Below are 22151 nucleotides of genomic sequence, written 5' to 3' on the forward strand. Positions count from 1 at the left end.
GACGCTAGTGCTTTAAGACTTTAGTCTTAGAATTTATTCTCTGGCTAAATTTATAATAATAATAATAATAATAATAATAAAATAGATATTGTTTAATCTAAACACGTTTAAACTCATTAACCTCAATAAATCGAACAATGACCATAATGCTGTTGTGCAAATATTTTACAGCGTATTGGCAACATTGTTAGTTATTGCTCAAAAGTGATCATTTAAAATCTCAATACAAGTTTGTTTGGTCGCCTTAGTTATCGGATCAGTGTGTTGTTTGTGTTTAGCGGCATTTACAACAAGTAAAGTGAAACGGAATACATATATATATATATATATATATATTTATATTTATATATATGTATATTTAAGAAAATTAAATTTGTTAAAATTATGAAAAAAATAAAGTGAACGTGCGCAAAATTTCATAAAGAAAATTGTGATCGAAAGAAAGCGCAGACGCAAAGGACGCCTACCACCCAAGTAAAAATAGAAAAGCGCCGAAAAGTAAATCCCGTCGACAAAAAAAAAGAAAAGGAATATCTATACGAAAAGATTGAATATATTACATACGTGCTTTCGATTTTCCCGTTGATAATCATCAAACAATCAAGCAAACAAAATGGGTTGCGCAGTTAGTACCGCGCGAGATAAGGAGGCAATTGAACGTTCCAAAAATATTGATCGCGTTTTACGCGAAGAAGGTGAACGTGCCGCCTCTGAAGTGAAATTACTACTTTTGGGTGCGTCATTATAATGCTCAGATATCTTATAATATAAAGACTCTCTACAGTTTAATTAAATTACTATTGAGTAATTTACCGGGAATTTTATTGTTTACTTTTTTTTTTTTTTTAATTTTTTTTTTTACTTTTTAATGATGAACTCTTTCTGCTTTCATTCTTCTTTTTGGTGAATTACTCATCGATAAAGAAAATTAATTCTTAACTCTGTTGTGCATTTTGTGAGTGTGTGTGCGCTTTTGTGTTTACTGTACGCAGAGTAGCAGCTGTCAATATCAATGTTAACGGAGCTTAGCTACTGCATCGTTCTGTTCTTCATTTACTGTTAACGTTTTATTGGTATTTAATTTACAGTGTTGCCACATATCGTTCAAAAATTAACATATCAGGCCCTAAAAGCAAAACTTGTAAATATTGCAGAGATTTTCGGATCACGAAAACTAAGATTTAAGTTTTATGTATATATACATAACACATATATAACGTTACTGGAGTTATAGAACTGTATATAAGAGGTTTTTCTCCAAATGTTTACAACAAACCAAATATATATATATATATATATTTGTATGAAATAAAGAATCTGCGAATAATTTCCTCAGTCATATCAAGAAAATTATTTATCAATTTTTTTCTCCAAAGAACAAATTTATTGTATTTCATTTAGGTAATCTGAAGATTAAAGGGAGTAAGGATAAGTATTTGCCTCTTATCGACAGATATCTGATTTATTAAAGGTTTGAAAAAAAATTATTGAAATATAATAAGGAATTGATCGATAGGAAGCATCTCTTCAATCTTCAACGAGCACAAGTTATTCATAGCGCAAAGAAGAAGGTACAAATCTTTTTCATTGCACTTCTTCATAACGTTAGAATTGGACTCCATATGTGTAAGATCATTTTTTTTATTTTTTATTTTTTTTTTTAATAGCTCAAACAAAGCCACTAGTGTGACGTTTCCTTGTTGTTCACTAGATTTCGCATTGCATTAGCCAAAAAGAAAAGAAAGCTTAGGACCCGTTAAATCTAATTTTTTTACTATAAGAAGATACGTTGAAGATTTGCTAGAAAGCACGTTATGTACCATTTTTTGTAGTGAAAATATTTAAATAATTCTAGTAAACATATTAGATGCTGAAGATCGCAAGCTAATCGCGACAATAGTTCTGAAGCATTGTATATTTGCCTTGATCATAATAGAAATATCAAATTTCGATTTAAATTTTGCACGTATGAGGCTTGAAAAAGCAAATGCTCAAGGTGAAGAATGTTGCGCTAATAAAGTGCATTTTGCGTTCGGCTTAAGTGGAATGAATATATATATATTTTTGATTCAATTTCTTAGGGGCTATTAGGAGCTATATCTTTTCTTTATTATTTAATATAATCGGTCTATCTAAATTATTTAAATATTATTTTGATCACCGCGGACTTTGTTTCAATTCTTGTTAAACTTTTTGCAATCAGGTTTTGAAATTTTTGCTTAACATTTATCGCTTAATATGGGCTTAAAATTTTATTTTCTCGCCAAGAAGAAAGTGTAATAAATCTTTTTTTAATTATGAAACAAGTAAAAACGTTATCGTCGGGTAAAGCCAACTATTAAATGCTCTACACCAAATTGCCTAACGTAATTCTTATTTTTATTTATTTTTGTATAAAACTTAGACTTTCCTGCTCTGCAAACGATCTATTTTCATGAATATAAAGGTAGGATCCAACAAATAGGCCGAGATGATCCAAATTTTGTACAGTTCATTTTTTTAAGTGTTAAATTACTATTATGATATAATATTCGTCATGAAGCATTGAAAATTGTCGAATCAATTTCAGCTTCCTTTATATGAGGTGGTTCAAAAATTGCCCCAGCCGCTTCAAAATTTTCATCCCAACTTCGAATAATGAAATACACTACTATTTAGCTACTGTTGCCGAGTAACTTTGCAAATTACAATATTTTTTCATATAAGGACTTTTCAGAATAGGGTGTTACTTGGGGAGTGATCGAAGAAATGGACCGATGCGGATCATTTCCAATAATGTCCGTCCTTGGGTCAAAACACGTCACTTAGCTTGAACACACATTTACATGGACAGACATCAGGCGTACAGACAAACGGACAGGCTTAGATTAATTCAGATTATGATTCTGAATCGATCGGGATAATAAAAGTTGGGTCTATCTTAAGCTCTTGTGCGTGTTACACACGACCGCACTAACTTAATATACCCCGTACCACAAGTTGTGTAAACGTCCATATAACCGTTATTGAAAACAACAATAAAAAGTTAACCCAAATAAATGAAATCACAATAGAATACATTTTTAAAAATTATGAATTACGACTAAGAGTGAGTTATATTGTATGTCTGCATACTTGTGCGGACGACGTCAGTGATGATTCAAACATTATGAATTTGCAAAACGATTTGCACAGAAAGAGAACCGAGATAATATTTAACTCGCATAGCTGATAAAATTGTTCGCATAAGCACAGCTTAATGCATTGAAACGAATGAACAGAATTTTATTTTAAAGCATCCTTTCCAGTTATGTATGTAAGAAATTACTTAACCTGACATTAAAGAAACCTTGAAGTTAATTATACTATCGTACATACAAATTGTATGTGGACAACAGGTAGATTATCGATAGCGTAAAAGTCAATTATCCATTACTTGATATTAACTGAAAACTTACAAACAGATTCTATGCGAGTGCTTTCCTGTCTTTGTCGAACTGGAAAACAAGAAAGTGCCCAAAAGTAAAGTAGATAATCAAAATATTGGCGAGAGGGGAGGGGCGAGGCTGTGGTCTAAATAGGCTTACTTAGGCATAATTTGCATGAGAGCTCGTATATTGAAGGATGCCCACAACGTCATATGATGTGATCCAAATTTGGCAAACTTAATTTACTTCCTAAAAATTTTCTTATTGCTCAGTACCCGTTATAAATAATTAGAAAATAGACTTTTCTTCCCTAACAGGGTTCATTTTTCATGATAGCACCTAGATACGTTAGGATCGAAAAAGTGGATCTATGTGATCCAAATTTCCTGCCGTTACTATGGATCAATTTTCGTCATAAAATATTAGAAATTAAATTTTTATTCTGAAGCGACTACTATTCATCAGAAATTTTAAATGGAATGGGATTCAAAAAATAGGCCAATTTGGTTCATATTTGGTCTACTTAATTTTTATGTTAAATTATTATCATGAATCAATTTTCATCATAAAGCATTAATGATTTGGCCTTTTTGGCATATAAAGGTTTCCTTTTATGCGATGAAAAAAAAAAAAAAAAAATGAACCTACCTGGTCCAATTTCGGCTCATTTGCAGCCAGCGTACGAGCTTAGTTAGTGCATCAAATTATGTTGAAAATTCAGACCTATAATAGACAAGCTTAGATCGATTTGATCTAATGTAAGATGGGTCCATCTTGAGCTTGTCTGGGTTCTACGCATGTATGCATAAACTCAAAGTGCCCTGTACCACACACACGATGAGAGGGTAGTGTAAGCATCAATTTTAATAATAAATTTTTCTTTAGATTTTATAATCTATATCCAAGACACATATCGATCTGAATCTTGGAACATATTCGCGCACTTCATAGAACAAAATATTAACCCTCTTTATGTCGATCGAATCATACATATCGTATATGTTTGATATCATATTTTTGTACGATTTCTTTATGCTTTGTAGATAATTGCACGACTTACAGCAATGTTTACATATTTCCTTTTGTTTACACAACACTTTTAATAATAACATGCAGGGGCCCTATGCCTTGTTGAGGTAAAAAGGAAAAAAAATTAACAAAAACAGCCTTTGCAACAAGAGCGAATAAACACTTCAAAAAGCTATATGGATTATGTCATAGAATGTGTTGTGTGTACACATGATCCTTGTGCCCTTTGTATCGCCCAATTGTGATTATAGCTTTCGCTCACACAATCCAGTATCCTTAATAAACTTTATACGGGCGATCTACAGTTTGCTTAGAATAACTTAACATCATTGCAAGGTTACAAACAAGGTTGTACTTTTCATATCGACAGATAAACGGATTCTTACTTAAAGGTTATTCCCCGTAGGTGTTTCGAAGCGTATTCCTAGTTCTGTAAAATTGAGAATTTATTCGAAGCATAGATTAATATCTGTTATAGATAGTAAGCTCCCAAAATTCCCGTTTTTACATACATATATATATATATGTATGTAAACATGTATATATATATATATATATATATACATATATATATATACATATATATATATATATATATATATATATACATGAGCTAGCATTGCTCATAAGCAATTCATGCATTATTCGAACTTTGTGATATCAGCTCTCTTTAAATGCAAATCAGCCGTGTAATCGCATAGAGTTGATTCGTTTTAAATTAACAGTTCGAAACACACACAACACCCAAGTACATATCTTAAATGGGAAGATTCACAAGTTATTTAAAAAGTTTCGATGTGGGTGAATGCGATCACTTGACATAACAATCGCATGACCATTTTTAACTCGCTCATATACATTTATAAAAGTGGTGAAATAAAATGAAAAAATCTAGAACACATATTTCCTTATCAATACATATTATCTTAAAGTAATGCGAACAACAACAAGCAATTTATTGTATATATAGCTTACAAATGGGTTCCTGGTCATGACCATCATTGATAAGTTGACTCTATCTTGACATTATCTCAATTAGAAGTAAAAGCAAAACAACATTTTGAGAGTATTTTCGCTTTGCTTATTAAAATCGAATAAAATATGAGAAGAAGTATTAAATGATCTTATATATATATATGTATATACACTCATATATATATATATATATATACTTATGTCTATATATTATATATATACACTTCTAAAAAAAAAAAAATATACATATACATGTATATGTACTGTACGTATGACTCACGCTAATTCCTTTACACGGGCGTTTAAAACCCATCATTCATAATTAGTGTTGAGAGAGAGAGAGAGAGAGAGAGAGAGAGAGAGAGAGAGCAAGCAATGACAAAAACAAAACAAACCTCTTATTATACGCACTGCTTACCTTTGTTCGATGAACAAGTCCAGCTTGGATACTATTTGAACATGAAATGTCAATTGACTTTAATCATATCAATCAAAAGTAAAAACTGTCGCTTAGATGGAATATGTAAATAATCGCCACCATCGCCGCTCATATTTAAACAAGTAAGAAAATTAAATTCGATTGGGACCGAATATTTTATACCCATCATCGTTTAACCCCCCACAAAATGCAAAAGAACTAAAGCAAATTCTAGAACAATATTCTCGAGTTCCATAATATGAAGCGGGCGCAATTGATCTCTTCTATTTTCGAAAACTTTTTGTCATATGGGTGTTGTAGGTGCTTCCTTAGCAAAGGTTCGGGCCACTTCCGAACTCTTGTGCAAATTTGTGGGCGAATTCTTCATTTTCGCTAACGAAAAAATGTTTATCACAAATACTACAAAGTTGCGCAAACAGTCAGGTGGATAGACGAACGGGCGGACATGTTTAAGTGCATTGAGGATATGAAACTGACCAAGAATTTGTATACTTTTGAAGCTTGTCTCTGCATACTATAAAGTTATTGAAAAAACAATTCAATTTTGATACACTATATTATTGGGTAGGCGTGGTCAATTTTTTTTCAATTTTTGTGCAGAAATGCTACAGCATTGTCCACAGAATATGCGTTTAAATTTTTGGTATATTTATCTGCTATAGTTTATGAGTAATAAAGGAAAAAAAATTGTTTTTTTCATTCCCTTTGAAAAACAGCGGTACTCTCAGTTTACGTGGTGCTGTGTGCGCGTCTCCTTCGACCGATTTCGCCCATTTTCAATACCAACGTGAGTACAAAAACTTCCATTGTTTCTGCCAAATTTGAAGTCGATCACCTTTGCGGCCAGAAAAATATTTACTACAAACGGACCGACGGACATACTTAAATCGATTTAGGATTTGATGGTGATCAAGAATATATATAGTTTCTGGGATCTCCGGGCGTTGCAAACATATTGATAAAATGAATATACCTCTCATTCATCGGTGATGGGTATAAGAAAGTCCATCTTTAAACTTACCCTGGCATGAATGGTAAAAAGTTGGAAAACAGATTAGCTCTTTTTATAAACAAGGTTTTAAGTTCCTACTTCCGTTTTTAATAGACAGCGAAAGAGAGAGAGAGAGAATAGAATAGTTTTGTTAATAGAAAAATACCTAAATTGGTTGATTGTTTAAGAATATCTAGAAAATGTGGGATATCTCTGGTCCCTATTTCTACGTGCGCGCAAAAAAAAAAAAAAAAAAAAAACTCTACAAATCACATATACACCGTGTGACGGGCATAAAAGACAACATAAGAAAAAGGCCACAATAACTGGTCAGCAATTCACTACAGTCACTGCTAATGAACAATAATAGGCTTTCGACAAAAAAAAAAAAAAGTACGAATATATCAATCAAATCCATTTGTGTATATATGCCCCACACACATGAGAGATTAAATAATGCGCATTTGTCGAAAAGCAAAAAAATAAATAAATAATAATAATAATAAGAAGAAGAAGAAGAACGTTGTACTATGCGTGTGCAATTGAAATCTATAACATTTACTGAATGTTAACATATGAGCTATGAAAAGTCTACATTTCAAACACGTTCACATAAGTATGAGCAAATGTTTAAAATTTGTCATTTAATTTTTTTTTTTTTTTATTTAATTTTTTTTTATTTTTTTTTTATTCTTTTTTTTTTTTTTTCGTTGAAGAGGAAAACATCAATCTTCTACATTAGTCTGCACTTACGTTGAACGGTGTTTGTCGTGTAACTTTTTAAAGTAAATTGATCGTTAATATAAAAGCACACTAGAATCGCACAAATATATGATACATATATGTACATATAACATACAACACAGAAGGAGATATACGACAGCAGCATGAAATTATATATCATACATTGTTATGCTGTTTGATTTAATAAAGGTGCCGTAAAAAACCGCAATAACACCGTCGTCAACCGCCGCCAAATAATTTAAGCGCTACCACAACAAAAGCAGGAGCGAAAAAAAATTGAAAAAAAAAAAAAAAAAAAAAAACCACGTCTCTATTTATTTTTTGTTCACACAAATCAAATGAGGTTTGCAATGCCGTTTGTTGTTATTGTTATTGTTTTAACAAACTGTTTTCACTTTAATTGTGTGAGAGATGAGTGAGTGCACGTACGCGAATGCATATAAAAACAAGAGTGATTCAGTTTTGTTGTTGACTTTGCTTTTTTGCTTTTGTTTTTGATTTTGGTTTTGGTTTGGTTTTGTCTTTTCCATTCATTCATAAAATTTAGCCTTCGCTACTGCTGCTGTTGCTGCTGCTGTTGCTGCTGCTGTTGCTGCTTCATTATTTCTTTGTGGTGTGTGCAATAATTTGTATTGAATAAAATTCCTCTACATGGTATGATATATAGAGTCTAATTATAATGAATATCGAAATTAAATATTTTCATTTGAGGTATCTTTACAAAATACCGAAATATTGCATAATTCTAAATACTCAGCATCAACTATGCTTTACCTGAAATCGAAATTAAACGCGAACTCTCTCCACAGATTAGATTTTTTTTGCTTGTATAACGAAATCTCTGTATACGTTTCGCGCCTATTGTATCGGTTCGCATAACTTTCTATGAAAAAAATCGTACAAGTTTTAAATAATAAATTGGAACTGAATTTGTTTATAGCCCAACGTAGAATTATTAATCATTTTATGCGTTGCGATATATGATATCAGAATCTGTTCAGAAATCATTTAACAACATCTTATAGGCAAGAAGCATACCATGTTATCTGTTTACATTAATTTTAATTTTCCAAAAAGTTTTCCAAAAAGATGCATTTTCCTGATTATAGTTGCTATGATCGGATGGAAGGAAGCGATAAGCCATAAATAATAAATACAGTATTATAGCTAAAATGGTCATAAAGAGCTGTCGTTCATGTTTAGTTAAGTTTCAATTTTAGTAAATTTGGTTTCCCATTTCCGGTGTCTCTCTCTCTCGTTCATTGCATACCAAAGCCCCTAAGCCCCTTACAATGGCGAAATCTTAGATTTAATTTTAATATAATTGTTATTGTTGCAATTCACAAGCATGTTCAAACACGTAATCGTTTTTTATATGTGAGAGAAACGATTTTGAAAACAAATTTGCGAAAAAATATAATAGATAGGTGAAAAGGTGGCCTTATTACGTAATAAGGATCTTGCTACATAAGATACACATATACATATATATAAAAATAAATTTGAAGAATGGGACGGAGATGGGATGAAAACTGTAATTAAAATTGTGACTCGTAAACCAGGTGTTAATGAACTAGAATTATTCTCCGCAGAACTAGTCGAATCCCTTTACTAGACATTACTTTCTAGGCTGATCTCAGACTAATACCTCCAAGAACTGTTCTCTTTATTATACCAACACAATCATATAGTCGTTGAGCATAGCTAAACAGATAGAAATTTAAGAACTATATCCACGATTGTATGTCTCTTGATTTTATATAGAAAACGAATAATTGATTTATACGTAGCTTTCCGTCCTTGCCGATGTCATTTACTATATACCTAGGTGGATAGAAAAATCGGTGTATGTTGGCGCGGAGTTTTTCTTTCCTATTAGGTCTTACATATATCATTTATTTATATATATAGAGCAAGTAGAAATAGTTGCGTGTTTAAAAATGATTTTCAAGTTATACCAAGTAATAAATAAAAACTTGAAAGAATTTCATCATTTCAAATGTATTGCATATTTCCAGGTGAACAGTAAAATAAATGTATATATTTGGTGTTTACAGAAACACCTTGAACATTTTTTTACTTGTAGAAGGCATTTATTGAGAAAAATTGCTACAACGTAGATTAATCAAAACAGTTTCGATCATTTTCTACATTCGATAATATTTTTGACAAGAACCGAATCAATTTCGCAGTCCTATCTTCAACTTTGCAGAACCGCGTGCCAGCCAAGCCATGTTGCACTGTGATCTGAACAAGTGGTAATCAGGTGTTGCCACCTCACGCTGGGTATGGGAGAACTTCCCATTCGAGCTGCAATAGGGTACCTTGGGGAGCTCTTGGAACATGTGGTCAAAAACTGGGATTTTCAGTCAATTTGTGTCGTCACTTTTAAACCCTTGAATCCAACACCGAGAATTGGGATGTGATGGCACTGCGTGACCGTAGTAAGCGTCTGAACTGGAATGCTTCGGCAGCAGATTTCTTCAATAAACGACAAAAGTAAAGAATTTGGAAGAATGAGAGTTTTGAGCGTTCCTCGGAGTACTCTGAATAAATCAATAATATTAAATGGAAAACTGTTATATTATGTAGACTAGCAAGTTACGCTTCCGCAATCACGATAGCAGCAAATTGGAAGAATGTGTCGAATCATTATCCGAATTCTTCAGCAAAGTTTTATGTATAAATCTATCTATAGCATTCGGATCGGCAACCTCCCAAGAAAAACCGGATCATTTGTAAGCAAATTTTTTTTATTTTTCTTCGTTCCAAAGTATGTTTATCTACGCTTTTTCCTCGTCCGGTCTACACCAATTTTCATGGTCTCCTCTTTTCCAAGTTAACTTTTCTAAGCATAGGAACTTGCCAACGTATTCTTTTTGGTAGATTGGCGACGAACAGTTCGGCATGATACCACATTCCCGAATTCCTTGGAAATTGCCTTAGACGACTTGAAGGTATCGCGATTTACTGAAATTATTCTGCGATTATAGGGGAAGCAGAAGTAATTTTTCTAACGAAGCTTCGTAATCGAGCTAATTATGCGGCAATAGATTTGTACGTTCTGGCAACCTGATGAACCCCCCCCCCCCTCCTCCTTCTTCCCTGTAACGATGTGCTCCACCCATCTAATATTGTATTAATTCATGTCGCTTTTGCTTCTCAAAACGTATCAATCGAATCTACTTTCACAGCAAAATATTGTAAAACGCTTTACTTTTCATAGCTTTGAAGAGAACGCATCTATTTCAGTATTCACATGCCAAACTGCTTCAAGTGGGATGCCGCGAATTAATTTTGATTTGGGTCACGACATGTAAAAACCTTGCGTGGGCTTTGGGTGAGCGATCCTTCACAATTTCTGTGCCATAGAATTGACAAATACACCTCGCACCTGTTTTTCTCTCCACCTGTCTTAACTATAAATACGCAAAAATTCCAGGATTGATGTAAAGATTTGATTTGCATACAAATTTTACCTACAAATTGATATTAATCTTGACTTCGATATAATTCAAGTCATTTATATGTCAACACAGTGTTAATTTATTTATTCATTTTTTTTTTTTTTTTTTTTGTTTCTAGAGTAAAATTGAGTCATGAACGTCTTGTTTATTAATATTCTATTATAATTAATTTACTAAAATTTTTTTTCTTCTCTTTATTACGGTTTCATCTAAATGATCACTCAACGTTATTATACAACGTCAAATATTATAAATATTTGATAGAAATCAACTTAGTTTTGCTAACTTATAAAAAGAAAAATAAATAAAAATTATATATATATATATATATATATGTAAGCAAAAAAAAAAGGTGAAAGAAAAATTATATTTATGTCTTTAATGAATGATGTATGAATATTTCCTGAGTGAAGTTTTGAGACGTTTCTAACTTTCTCTAATAAGTCCTTCATAATGATGAAGAATATGGCAAAGTAATTATTGAGAATGGCATTCAGTCGGAAAATTAACGCTGACAGCAAAGGCATTAAAGCGTGTAAAAGATTCGTTGCAATCCAAAATAATCGATTATTCTCTTTTATTATTGTATAGTGCGTGAGTATGATGTATAAGAGACATCTGTTACAAACTTGAAAGCTGGCAACTATGAACAAGTGTTATAGGGCATTAAACCCTTCTTTGAGAATTCTTATTATTTACGAGTAAATTATTTCAATTTACATCGTATTGCAATAATTACAACACACACCCACCATCAACACAAACATATAGGAAAATAAAGAAAACGAAAAGAAAGCCATAATAAATATGATATATATATATATATATATATATATATATATATCATATTAAATATAAAAGCAAATAAATAAAATACATATATATATATATATTTATTTATTTATTTATTTATGTCTACGATTGTAGCTAGTACGGTAACGCAAATGTATGTTATTATATCTGAATGAAAGCGCCTAGAAGGCTGTAATCGAATCGAAAATACCCATCAGTTTAGGCAAATATATTAAAAGCGTAAAGTTATATCTGCGATTCCGTCCACCATATTATCTTGTTCTTGGAAAGAACGATAGATCACCAACAAAGAAAATTATGCTTGCAACTAAAAAAATGAAGATGGGCCCCAAGGGCCAGTATACACGATCAAATGATTAACGGTACCTGAGACAAGTTTCATATCAATTGCGCGTTTATACAGTGATAAAAGTACAACGAAAATAATTTTTCAAGTTAAGTACGAATTTCCAAAGGATAAACAATTTTATTTTTTCCAATGCGATTTCCGAAATTCAGGACATGTTCAGCTTTTCCGATCAGAGTTTTATGCGTTTCAAATGTAGCAGAGAAGTAGCAGACAAATCGATTGTTGCAAACAAAATGAACGAACAATAAGTATGTCCATATTGTATTTGTGTGTGTGGAGTGTGGAGTGTAAAAGAAAACATTGTAAAATTATACTTTCACTCTCAATGCTGAAGTTGCAAATGAAAAAAAAAAAATTTTAATTAGATGCTTACTTTTATTAGTTCACTTAAGTTTACTTTTAAGAGCTCTAAGCACGTTTATCTTCATACCTTACACCACTTACGGCTCAAGGGTATATTAAGTTTATGCGGTCATAGGCAACACCTAGCCGACTCATCTGTTAGCTATTATGCCGACGCATATTTGCATTGTTAAGAGTAAGCATATATATTCCTCTGTCTAGATAGAGTCAGTTTCTAGTGTTCAACTTACAAGTTGCAATTTTTGAGATATTTCTATGAAATTTCTTATACTTTGACATATTTTGACTCGATAGCGACGGATGCCATCGGAAATGCTTCAGATCGGAACGTTTGTTCGACCATTTCCAAGTAAAACGCTTTATTTCGACAAGTCATTATAAAAGTATTACTTGCGAGTGATGTGATGTGCGGGGTGGCATTTCAAATGAAATGCAACGAGCGGCAAATAAAAAAAATAACAACGCAATGAATTTTAGTCAAGTTTTAGTTTTAGAAAAGACGGCGACGTTGACGAATGGTGCAAGTTCGTTTAACAAAATCACAATTGCAAGCGGGGGGAATGACCTGCCTGCATGAAAGTTTGGAAGTAATTCAAGCATAAAAGTTCAATATCACTATTGCTGCTTTCTGTGATTGCTGATCGATTATAAAATGGAAAAAGTTTTCTTTTTTGAAAAATGTCAGAATATTGATGAATTGATAGACATTCAATCGATATGAATGAGTATTTATTAATTTAAAATCTCTTAATCTACAAAACTGAATATAGTGTATAAGGTTTTCACCTGCAACACCTTCTGTTACCTTCTGCCCATTATGAACGAGTTACGAGTACGTTACGACTTCTATGCATTCATTGTAGATGAATGAATGAATGAATGAATAAGTGAATGAATAAATGAATGAATGAATGAACGAATGAGTGAATGAATATTAAAGATCAGCTTGAAGGCGAATATAACTTATTTATAACTTAATTAAACTACAACTTTATGAACTTCTCAATTAGCCTAATATATCAAATCATTGATTCATCCACGTTTCGCTTCTAATGAATTTTTTGCTCATTTCTTCTAAATGAATTTAATTAATTTCATTAATTGATTTCTTCTTGTTTCTGCACAATTCATTTCTAACATGCATCCCATCTTCTCTTCGCATATTAATTCATTCATTCATTCATAAAAATATATTTGAATTTTTTTTTTTTTTTTTTTTTTGCTATTCTCATTTTTTCCCATTTATCTCGTTCTTTTGTCATTCAATTACCTCATCATTGAAGGCTTTCGATTTTTTTTTAGGTTTTCAATTTTTATTTAGATAAATGATTTTTGTACGATTATTATTATTATTATTATTGTGTTATATCAGCTACAAAGAAAGCATATTATTAACTTTTTCATTTGACTTGCGACAAATAATATAGTTTTGAATATTTCATTTCTATACCCTATACAACTTATGATTGAAGGGTATATTAAGTTTGTGTGGATGGATCCAAAAGAAGAAATAGGCTCATCTTTTTTTTTATTATATCGATGAAAATTTCCGCTCTGAAATCGGTTAAAGTTTGTCTTTTTGTCCGTCCGTCTGTCCGCTTGATATTCTTGTGGAATCGCAATTTTTAAGATATTCTGATGAAATTTGATATACTGGCCTGCTTTGCCCCATCGAATGATTTGATCACTTCCCTTATAACCCGTTAGTATGAATTTATCATTACACGAATTAAATTATTAAACAAAGTGATGTAATGGTGGACCATAGTCCAGTATTTGTTTGTCTTTTTTTTTCTTTTTTTTTTCGGATTACTATCAGGTTTGCCGATGTCCCTGAGGAAAGAATGTAAAAATGAAAAACCTGCGTTGAAAACCCTTATAATCCTTTTTATATATTGTTACTAACATAGGTGTTGGTTTTTGTAACTCTGCAGTTGCCAAATGGGTCATTCTGGGAAAAACGCGAAATTTGAACCAAAAAATTTTTTTAAGGTATAACGAATTTTTTTCGAGGACAGTCCAACCAACGCATCTGTTATGATAGTAAAAAAGAATTTTTTTTTTTTCAAGTTTACAGTGGTTTTCACCCCTTAAAGGCTTCTATTAGCTATACAAATATATATATGTATATATGTATGCATTCATTCGTACCAATTACTTTAGATATATTTTTTTTTTTACTTTGCTCGGTTATTAATGAAATAATTTTTTCATTTCATTTTCTTTAGATTGTAAGCTGAAAGAGAAAAATTAATTTTTCTTTTTATTTTAGGTCTTGGCTTTAATTGGTTGTTTACTGTCTTTTTGACATGGCATTTCCGTTCGTGATCGTGTTTTTTTTTTTTTTTTTTTTTTTTTGCAATTTCTAATTTAATAAAATTCCATTTTAATTGATTTGCGAAAAAATTGTATAAATTATATGAAGAAAAATCTGAAAGCTCAATACCTTACCATATAAGAGTGTATAAACCGATAGATAGCCTTAGATGCTAGCACTTTAAGACTTTAGTTTTGAAATTTATTTTTCTGATTAAATTAATAATAATATTAGGTGGAGTCAGACGTAACTTCGGTTTTTTTTTTTTTTTTTACCAGACATTTATATTGTTTTCATTGAATAACAAAACTATATTAACTTAACGATTGATTGTAAAGTGTTCACCCTTTTTGCTGTATGCTGTATGCGTTGATGGATTGCACAGATTTTGCTCCAATAGTGCCTTTAAAAGGTTGTTGTCAAAATCGGAAGGACAGCCCGGAATTTTACAAACCAATTTTTAACTGCCCGATCAATTATCAGTCCTTTACCGTATACGTTGCATATTTTTGCAGGTGTCGCCCTAGCGTCCAAAGCATTACATGTCGAATATGCAATGTTTGACTCTCAATTCAGAGGTTCAGAAAAACAGTTGAATGTAAGATGAATCACAAAAAACAGTTGAGATAGAAGACTAACTAAATCCTCATATATATAGTGGAAATAAAATCTTCTTTGTTTCGGCGACTTATAGTGGATAAATACGATACGACAATAGATCCTACTTATCTGCATTGGACATTATTTATGACTCGACCTAATATATCAGAGTGTAGAGAATTTTTGTAGAGATTTTTAGAGGAAAGTCTCTCGTTTTTTTCCAATGTTTAAGCGGGATTGTAGTTGTGCTATCTGCAAGATAAAGATGTGCAATAGGCATTGTACATGTATGTCCGGGCCATAGATTTTGTTTTTATACTCGTCACCGAAGGATGAGAGGCGTATTGGCAACGCCCAGAAGGAAGCATCAGAGGCCCGAAAAACTATATATATATGTATACATGATCAGCATGCAATGCTAAATCGATTTTAGCATGTCCGTCTGTCCGCAAACACCGTCTTCAAATTTGGCAGAAACTTTGAAAGTTTTTGCACGCAAGTTGGTATTGAAAATGGGCGAAATAAGTCAAAGGACACGCCCACAGCAGAACGTAAACCGCGAAACAACTTTGTTTTTCAAAAGGAACAAAAACTTTTGCTCACTACTCATAAACTATAGCAGATAAAAGTACGCAAATTTGAAAGCACATTGTGTAGATGATGCTGTAGAATCTGTATGAAAATGGAAAATATTGATCACGCCTACCCAATATTATAGGGTATCAAAATTACATTTTTTTTTTTCAATAACGTTATAATAGCTAGAGGCAAGCTATGTAAATTCTTGATCAATTCCAAATTCGGAATGCACTTAAGCATGTCCATCTGTCCGTCTGCCCAAATGTCCTGTCGCTATGGTAAATGGTAGAATCCGTTCGAAAACATGAAGACATCGGCTACAAAATTGCAAAAGAATTTGAAAATGACCCAACGCCCACATGCTTGTCCAACAACAACTTCCAATACTTTTAGTTTCCATTTCGCTATATGCTTGTTACTTAGAAAGTACAACATATATACCATATAAAATTCAACTCTTATTCGGAAAATAGAAAAAATTAACCGCGCCGATCCAACGGTATAGGATATAGGTAGTATGAAAATTCAATTTTTTTTTTTTTTTTGCTTAGTCTCTTTTAGGATAACGGTGATGGGTATAAGATGTTCGATCACTAGTGAATGTAATTTTCTTACTTGTTGTGGTTTCTGGTCTTATTTATAAACTTTATAAAAGCTAAGTCAGCTAAGTTTTAGTGCAAGCGTCTGCTATTATTCGATTAGGCTTAACTTCGTATATAAATAAATAAGTATTCGTAGATCAGTTGTTCGGATCAAGCTCGCAAGCCAATGGAGAATAGGAAACTAATTTTTTTTTTTTTTTTTTAATATAATTTTCATGAATCATATATACAAGTTACTACGCATGAGTAGCGTAGTAGGCCCAAGTAGGATCGCGACTAACAACTCAATGGCGGCGGGTTCAAAACTCAAGTGTAATAGTGTTTTCCGGCAAACTTTAAATCTATACTATGTGAATTTATTTACAAAGATGTACAGACAATAAATAAATAAACACACATTGCTAACAATTAGATATATCTTCAAAATCGCTCGCTCTATATGTGTCGAGATATTCAAGAAGATAAAACAAGATTTTATTAACACTTTTCCCAAAATTTCTGTTGAGCATATATTTATTTATCGGAAGTAGTTGTAATAGTAGCAGTTAATGAACGACGAAAGGGTGAATAAGTTTTGCGAAAATGAAGAAAGAAAAAATCGAAGAAATTTTATTTCCCTCCTTACCTTCACTCATTCGAAGAATTCTTTAAAACGTACGCTGTCCTTTAGTTGCAAGCTTGTAAGATAAATTTTGCAATGAGCGAAACGAAATTCAATTAAGTGCGTATATGTGTTTGTATATGAGATGGGTGAGTGCGCTTGTCTCCATGCTTATGTTGATTAAAGTCAACTGCTTTGCCTATGAAACTTGCATAAATAGTTTCCTTTTCTACTAATCTCTTTCTTGCAGGGGCTGGCGAATCGGGCAAATCGACTATAGTTAAACAAATGAAAATCATTCATGAATCCGGTTATTCGCCGGATGAATGCGAAGAATATCGCCGCGTAGTTTATAGCAATACCATTCAATCGTTAATGGCTATCATACGTGCAATGGGTCATTTGAAAATTGATTTTGCCGATCCTTCGAAAACCGAAATTGCCCGTCAATTTTTTACATATGCCTCCGCGGCCGAAGAGGGCATCCTGCTACCTGAATTGGTGGTGCTAATGAAAAAACTCTGGACTGATGCAGGTGTACAGCAATCATTTTCACGTTCGCGCGAATATCAATTGAATGATTCGGCAGCTTATTATCTCAATTCATTGGATCGCATATCACAACCGAATTACGTACCAACACAGCAGGATGTATTGCGCACGCGTGTCAAGACCACAGGCATTGTTGAGACGCATTTTAAATGCAAAGGTTTACACTTTAAGTGAGTAACGATATCCCTTCATAACCGATTATTTCACATCTATTACTATGTTGTACAATAAAAATTGTCAACTGTCGCATTACACAAGAGAAAAAGTAATAAATTATGTTTTTTTTTTTTTCTTTTTTTATTCACTTTACGAATATAGAATGTTTGATGTTGGCGGTCAACGTTCGGAACGCAAAAAATGGATACATTGTTTTGAATGCGTCACAGCAATAATATTCTGTGTAGCTTTATCAGGTTAGTATACAAAATTTCTTATTTTACTTCCTAAACCTGTGATAGGGCAATCCACCATAACCTCGGAAAACGCTATACGATATTTCTACGAAATAAACGTAGTTGACTGGCATTCTATTATTATTTGTTTCGGTTTGAAATGTATTCGATTGCCCTTAATTTCTCGATGGCAGCAAAGCACCTCTTATATGACTGGTAATTCTTGAATTCTACTAAATGAGAGGAACCCACGGTAATAGTCTTTTAATCATTTTCTTGAGAAGCCTATCGAGCATTTATTTGAGTATTAAAAAACAAAAGAGAAATCATTTTTGAAATTATTTCAAAATGCCAAAGAGTTCAGAACCGTTCGTGTTGGTCATCATTAGTTTGACGGCCTGTACAGCCGATAATGCATTTGAGGTAAATTAAAAAGAAAAGGCAATCAATTCACTTGTCAATAGCTATTGAGGAACGTAAGGTCATATTTGAAAAGAAATATTGCCTTTTATCGGATTCGCTCGTATTTAAATGAAAAAGTTAACTTTTCGTTCAAAAAAGTTTGAGTTAACTTTTCGAAAAGCCTTCCGTCCACTCTCCTAAATAAATGGTTTGCTCCTTTTACGCATATCTGGTTTTCGGATCATCACACCATCATTCCTGGCCCACAAGGAGCATACAAATGGAGGTAAACCTTTGTGTACAGGATGAGAATTGATTTCACGGTTAATATCTTATAAACTTTTCATATAGAAGATTATTATATGATTACTAGTATTAGTCGGCAAATTGATTTTAATGGCGTAGATGCTTTCCTCTTCGCTAGTGCAAGAAAATTCTTTCCACTTGTTAAGGAATTAAAAAGATTGATTTGATTCACTACACGTTTCCAAGTCATTACTTTGCATCCACAGATGGTGGACCAAAGTGCCAGAAATAATATCGCAGTGAAGCAAATAGCATTCTCGTCCAAGCCTAATCTAGGAAATACAAAAGTAAAAGAAAGAAAGATGATATATACATATACATAGACAGATCCATATATGCCAAAAATATGTGCAAACTTTTTTAAACTATAGCGCGTACTACCCGCAGTGCGTAGGTAAGAATATCTTATGGCTCCTTTGTATAATGAATCTTCGTTTTAAGGCAAACGCTAGCATTAGCTGCTTGCAAAAATGTTGATCAGTGACTTCTATAGCTAAAAATGATAAAGAAATGGGAAATACCAGTATACATAACGGTTGAATTCGATGGTTTTGATCTTCCTCTACGTAAAGTAACGATTTTCCATTCAATATTAATTTATTCAACGTAAGCAGAGGCTAATCATGGAGCGCTCAAAACCCTTCTTCTTCTTCCAAATTCTTTGTTTTTGACGTTTATTTGAAGAAATCTGCTCCCGAAGCCATCCAGTTCAAAGGCGTTCAGAGGCGTACAACTCAACTGGGCTGCTCCATCATATCCCAGTTGTCGATGTTAGGTTCATTGGTTTAAAAATGGCGACACGAATTGACGGAAAATCCCATTTTTTTGGGCACATATTGCAAGAATTGTCCAAGGTACACTATTGCAGCTCGAATGGGAAGTTCTGCCACACGCCCCGTACTCACCAGATATGGCAACAACTGCTTATCACTTGGCTGGCAAGCGGATCTGCAAAGTTGAAGAAGTGCAAAAATGGGTCGGTGATCGATGAATCGCTGCCAAAACCAATGATATTGCCATGTTGCCGAAAATATTGTAAAATGTTTTAGAAAGTGATTGCAACTATTATTCGATTAATATATATCGTACCAGTGTTCCATAATAAGTGCTTTTTTCAAGGGAAAAAGTGATTAAAATTTTTGCAAATACCTAACACACTCTCGCAGTACGCACGCAGTACAATCTTTTTTATGTCAACCCTCGAATTTTCACTATATTATTCGAAATGATTCCGACAATCAACTCCGCGGTCCGCGATCGATCAAGTTATTTTCGAAGCGAATAATTTTACTGTCTACTTGACCGGTTTTTACGGGGTATTAAAGATTCAAATTCGTTCGGTACTCACTCTGTCAAAGATATGAACTCGTCATTATGTATGTTTTATGTATATAATTCTAGGTTATGATTTGGTGTTGGCTGAAGATGAGGAAATGAATCGTATGATTGAATCTTTGAAACTGTTCGATTCTATATGTAATTCCAAATGGTTTGTGGAGACATCGATTATATTATTCTTAAATAAAAAAGATTTGTTCGAAGAGAAAATTAAAAGATCTCCTTTAACCATTTGTTTTCCAGAATACACAGGTATGTTGTTTTTTTTTTTTTTTTACTAATTTTTCAAAATATAATTTAATAGATAATAAAAGTTACCATTCACTTTAATAACAATATTAAAATAATAATTAAATTTTTTTTTTTTTTTGAACAGGTTCCAATAGTTTTGAGGAAGCTGCCAGTTATATAAGAATGAAATTTGAAAGTCTTAATAAGCGTAAAGATCAGAAGGAAATCTATACGCATTTCACCTGTGCCACCGATACCAATAACGTACAATTTGTTTTCGATGCCGTCACCGATGTCATCATTAAAAACAATCTTAAAGATTGTGGTCTGTTTTAGAATTTCTTCTTTTTATTTTTTTTTTTTTTTTTATTTTTTTTTTATATCTCCTTCGCAAATTCAACTTATTCCACATATTAACTGACGTGCATGTAATTATGTACAGCCAATTTTTACTTTTATTACGAATACGCACACTAAACCATTTAACCTCTATGAGCACGGTTGATGATGATTATTGCAATCGTGAAATAACAACAACAATACATAACGCAACACAAACATTTCCATTTATATATACAAATGCGCTTAAGTTGAATTTCATTTGTCTTTCAATGAATTTCTGTTTATTGTGCTTTATTCTTGATTTTTTGGTATTTGATAACAACATATATATATATATATATATATATATATATATATACATATATATACATAAATACGTAACAATATGAAAAGCATTTATTTGCGTACAGCAACATATTTTTTCAACAGAGCGAGAACGTAAGCGAACAAAAAAAAAATAGTCGAAGAAATGCATTTACGTTGAAATTTTTGTTCTCAAAGTATAATTATTATTTAAATAAAAAAAAAAACAACAAAAACAACAAAAAAAAAATAAAAGCAAATTTCTATTTTATGAAAAGAACTCTTTATACATATGTGCAAATACATGCATGTATCTAAATTGATGATATGTTACTGTGGCTTATTGCCCATCCTTTTGCGATTGAATATCTTTTCAAAATACTTAGCAATTAATTTAAATGAATTTTCCCCCTTAGATTTATTATTTAAGAATAAAATTTATCTAATTTCTATGGACTATTTCTGTTTTTTTTTTTTTTTTTTTTTACGTAATATTAATAAATTTATTATAATTAGTTATACTTAAAAGCTGAACGAAAGAGAAGAATGTGTTAGTATTTCTTTAAATATATAATTGTGTGTAACGCCTAAGCTCTCTCTTTTATTTCCTTTTTTTCTTTTTTTTTTTTTTTTCTCTGATCTTATCATTTTTTTTATTTTTTATTTTTATATTCTTATTGGATGACAAGTTATGCTTCTAACCAATCATTCAGTCAATTCAACCATAAGCGTGCAAGCAGCTTCATATTTTGAATCGATCTATTTTCTTTTATATGCAATATTCCGGAAATGTATGTGCGTTTAATTTATTATTATTATTTTATTTTTTTTTTTCCCCAAACTTTTTATATGGAATAAATATATTTTGTTCAATTTATGTTAAAAGAAATGAATTCGGATTTTAATAAAAGCAAATGCCTGTAAATTCTAAATTAAGGCATTTGAGAAAGCTATAGTTACTCAAGTCTATTTGATAGTTTAAGCAAGTAAGCGTATTGTATTCGGCTGT

The 22151-nt window shown here is 32.0% G+C and overlaps 1 protein-coding gene across 1 annotated transcript; it reads left to right on the forward strand.

Annotated features, from left to right (window-relative positions):
* The first annotated feature begins 355 nt into the window (after positions 1-355).
* Positions 356-21178, forward strand: LOC119631672 (G protein alpha i subunit). The gene is made up of 5 exons (XM_038024077.1): positions 356-734; positions 17527-17998; positions 18147-18241; positions 20330-20518; positions 20643-21178. Exons 1-5 carry the CDS (start codon positions 614-616, stop codon positions 20831-20833), a joined length of 1068 nt encoding a protein of 355 aa, XP_037880005.1. The 5' UTR covers positions 356-613; the 3' UTR covers positions 20834-21178.
* Positions 21179-22151: the final 973 nt, after the last annotated feature.

This window comes from Glossina fuscipes, unplaced genomic scaffold (assembly GCF_014805625.2).
Source record: "Glossina fuscipes isolate IAEA_lab_2018 unplaced genomic scaffold, Yale_Gfus_2 1, whole genome shotgun sequence".
NCBI classification, from domain to species: Eukaryota; Metazoa; Arthropoda; class Insecta; order Diptera; family Glossinidae; genus Glossina; species Glossina fuscipes.